Below are 2,120 nucleotides of genomic sequence, written 5' to 3'. Positions count from 1 at the left end.
CCCACTGGCCCCCTGCCCTCACCTCTCGAAGCCGCTGCTGCATGTAGCCAGCAAAGAGTCGCAGGACGGCCAGCTTGGCACCCAGCGGGCTGGGCACATCCCTCAGGGCCAACACTTCCAGCTTCCCTCGGTCAGGCATGTAGCTGACCTGGCTGAGGGTGGGGCACGGGGGGGGGGGGTCAGCGGTCACGGCCTCTGTCCTGGGCCACATTCCCACCCAGCCACACCCCCTTGGATGGTGGCTTTGAAACCCAGTGCCACACGGACCACCCCTCTCTGTGGGTCCAGCCCCAGCCCCTTCTAAACTCCAAACTCTGGAACCATGGACGCAGCCTGTCCACTGAGATCCTGATTGGCCCCCACACGCACCCTCCTGCCATCTTCCCGTCTCGCCCAGGGGCTGCTCCCTCCTCCCGTCCGCCAACTCAGTCGAGATCCCAGCTCCCTCGCATCTCGGCTCTGCCACCTCCCCAGCCAAGTCACTGCCATGGCCCAGCCGACCAGTCCACCACCTCCCTGCTGGTCCCCTGCGTCCCTGCTGCCAGAGATCTTGTCAAAAGTGTGAGGCGGGTCCCTCCTTCCTGCCCCAACCCCAGCAGTGGCCTTCCAGGCCCCTGACTTCGCATCCCCCCGTCTCCCTCTCACTCACTGTGGAGCCCCCACTGTTCCTACACCCACTCTGCTGGGTCACATATGCTGTTCCCTGTACCTCAAATGCTGGTCCCAAAGGCTCCATTGCACCATCTGTCCTACCCGAATGTCACTTCTTCAGAAAGCCCCTCCACAAGCATGCTGTCATGGGCCACCCCCCAATCTGTCACCTCACCCAGTCATTTCCTTCAGAAAAGTGCTACCTGAAATCAGCTTATTCATTTGTTTACCGTCGTTCTCCCCTAGCGGGCAGTGAGTCCCTGCGGTGTACACAGTATGTACTCACATAGTTGAGGAGTGGATGCAGAAAGGCAGGGGGAGAACCTGGCCCCCCAAGGGGACAGGAGCCCCACGGCTTACCCCCCGGGGGGACGCAGGGCCATGTGGGTGCCATCCCGAAACAAGACACCGCTGCTCCCATCCAACAGCTGGTAGCCGAAGCCGTACTTGCTGGAATAATCCACCCACTTGGGGGCCCAGAGGATGGGCCACTGCTCTCTCGGGGGGTCCTGCGTGACTGGGCACAAAGGCGAGGTGAACTGAGTGGGAGGTCCTGGTGGGGCCTGGGCGGAGGGACCACAGACACCCCTGGAGATGTCGAGAAATGTCCAAAAAATAAAAAACCAACTCTTGCCTTTGTGGGGCGTGGGCAACACCCACTGCCTCTGGGAATGAGTAATTCTGAAACGCCTGCAATGCCCCAAATACCGTAAGGCTTTATTTTACTTGATTAAAAATATTTGTCTTAAAAAATAAAAATTGCTCAGTGCCATGTGGGGCCCTGTATTGGATCCTGGGAGAGGAAAGAGTCGTTAGGGGGGAGATGGGACATCTAGTCGCCAAGGGCAGACAAAATTCTGTGCTGTCTTGGTAGCGTGTCTGAAAAGTTCCCTCGAATTCTCTTTTACTATTCATTTAAAACTGAAATTAAAGTTGGCTCCAGCTTGGCCAGCGTGGCTCAGTGGTTGAGCATCGACTTGTGAACCAGGAGGTCACGGTTCAATTCCCAGTCAGGACACATGCCTGGGTTGCAGGCTCGATCCCCAGTAGGGGGCGTGCAGGAGGCAGCCAATTGATGATTCTCTCTCTCTCTCTCTCCCCTCCTCTTTGTGGGGCAGGAGAAGTGGGTTGTGAAGAAGGAGGGCTTGGGGGTCTGGGACTGGGGTATGGGACAGGGCTCCACCTCAGGGCGTGGCTGGGACGTGGGTTCAGGGTTGGTGAAGGTCTGATGTCTCATTTCCTCCCTCCATTTCTCTCGTCTCCTCTCTGGTTCTCAAGCAGGACTCAATGACAAATTAGAGACTCAGACCCCGAAAAAACGAGGGTGTCCCCCAGAGCCCTCCACAGCGCATCACTCAAAATAAAGTCTTCATAAAGTACATAGAAAGAGGTCTCAGAATGTTCTAGACTTCTCACACAAGGATAGCCCACAGTGGTCGGCAAACTGCGGCTCGCGAGCCACATGCGGC

General features: G+C 57.4%; 1 protein-coding gene across 1 annotated transcript in view; it reads right to left on the bottom strand.

Moving 5' to 3' along the window:
- Positions 1 to 4: 4 nt before the first annotated feature.
- Positions 5 to 2,120, bottom strand: part of PLK5 (polo like kinase 5) — a gene marked incomplete at both ends in the record, with an annotated part of 7,724 nt that continues 5,608 nt past the window's right edge. Inside the window, 2 exons of the mRNA XM_015564660.1 lie at positions 5 to 152; positions 1,012 to 1,168. Coding sequence (XP_015420146.1) covers positions 5 to 152; positions 1,012 to 1,168 — 305 coding nt within the window. The remainder of the gene's footprint in view (positions 153 to 1,011; positions 1,169 to 2,120) is intronic.

This window comes from Myotis davidii, unplaced genomic scaffold (genome assembly GCF_000327345.1).
Source record: "Myotis davidii unplaced genomic scaffold, ASM32734v1 scaffold198, whole genome shotgun sequence".
Lineage (NCBI taxonomy): Eukaryota > Metazoa > Chordata > Mammalia > Chiroptera > Vespertilionidae > Myotis > Myotis davidii.
This window is presented reverse-complemented; position numbering and strand designations above follow the sequence as displayed.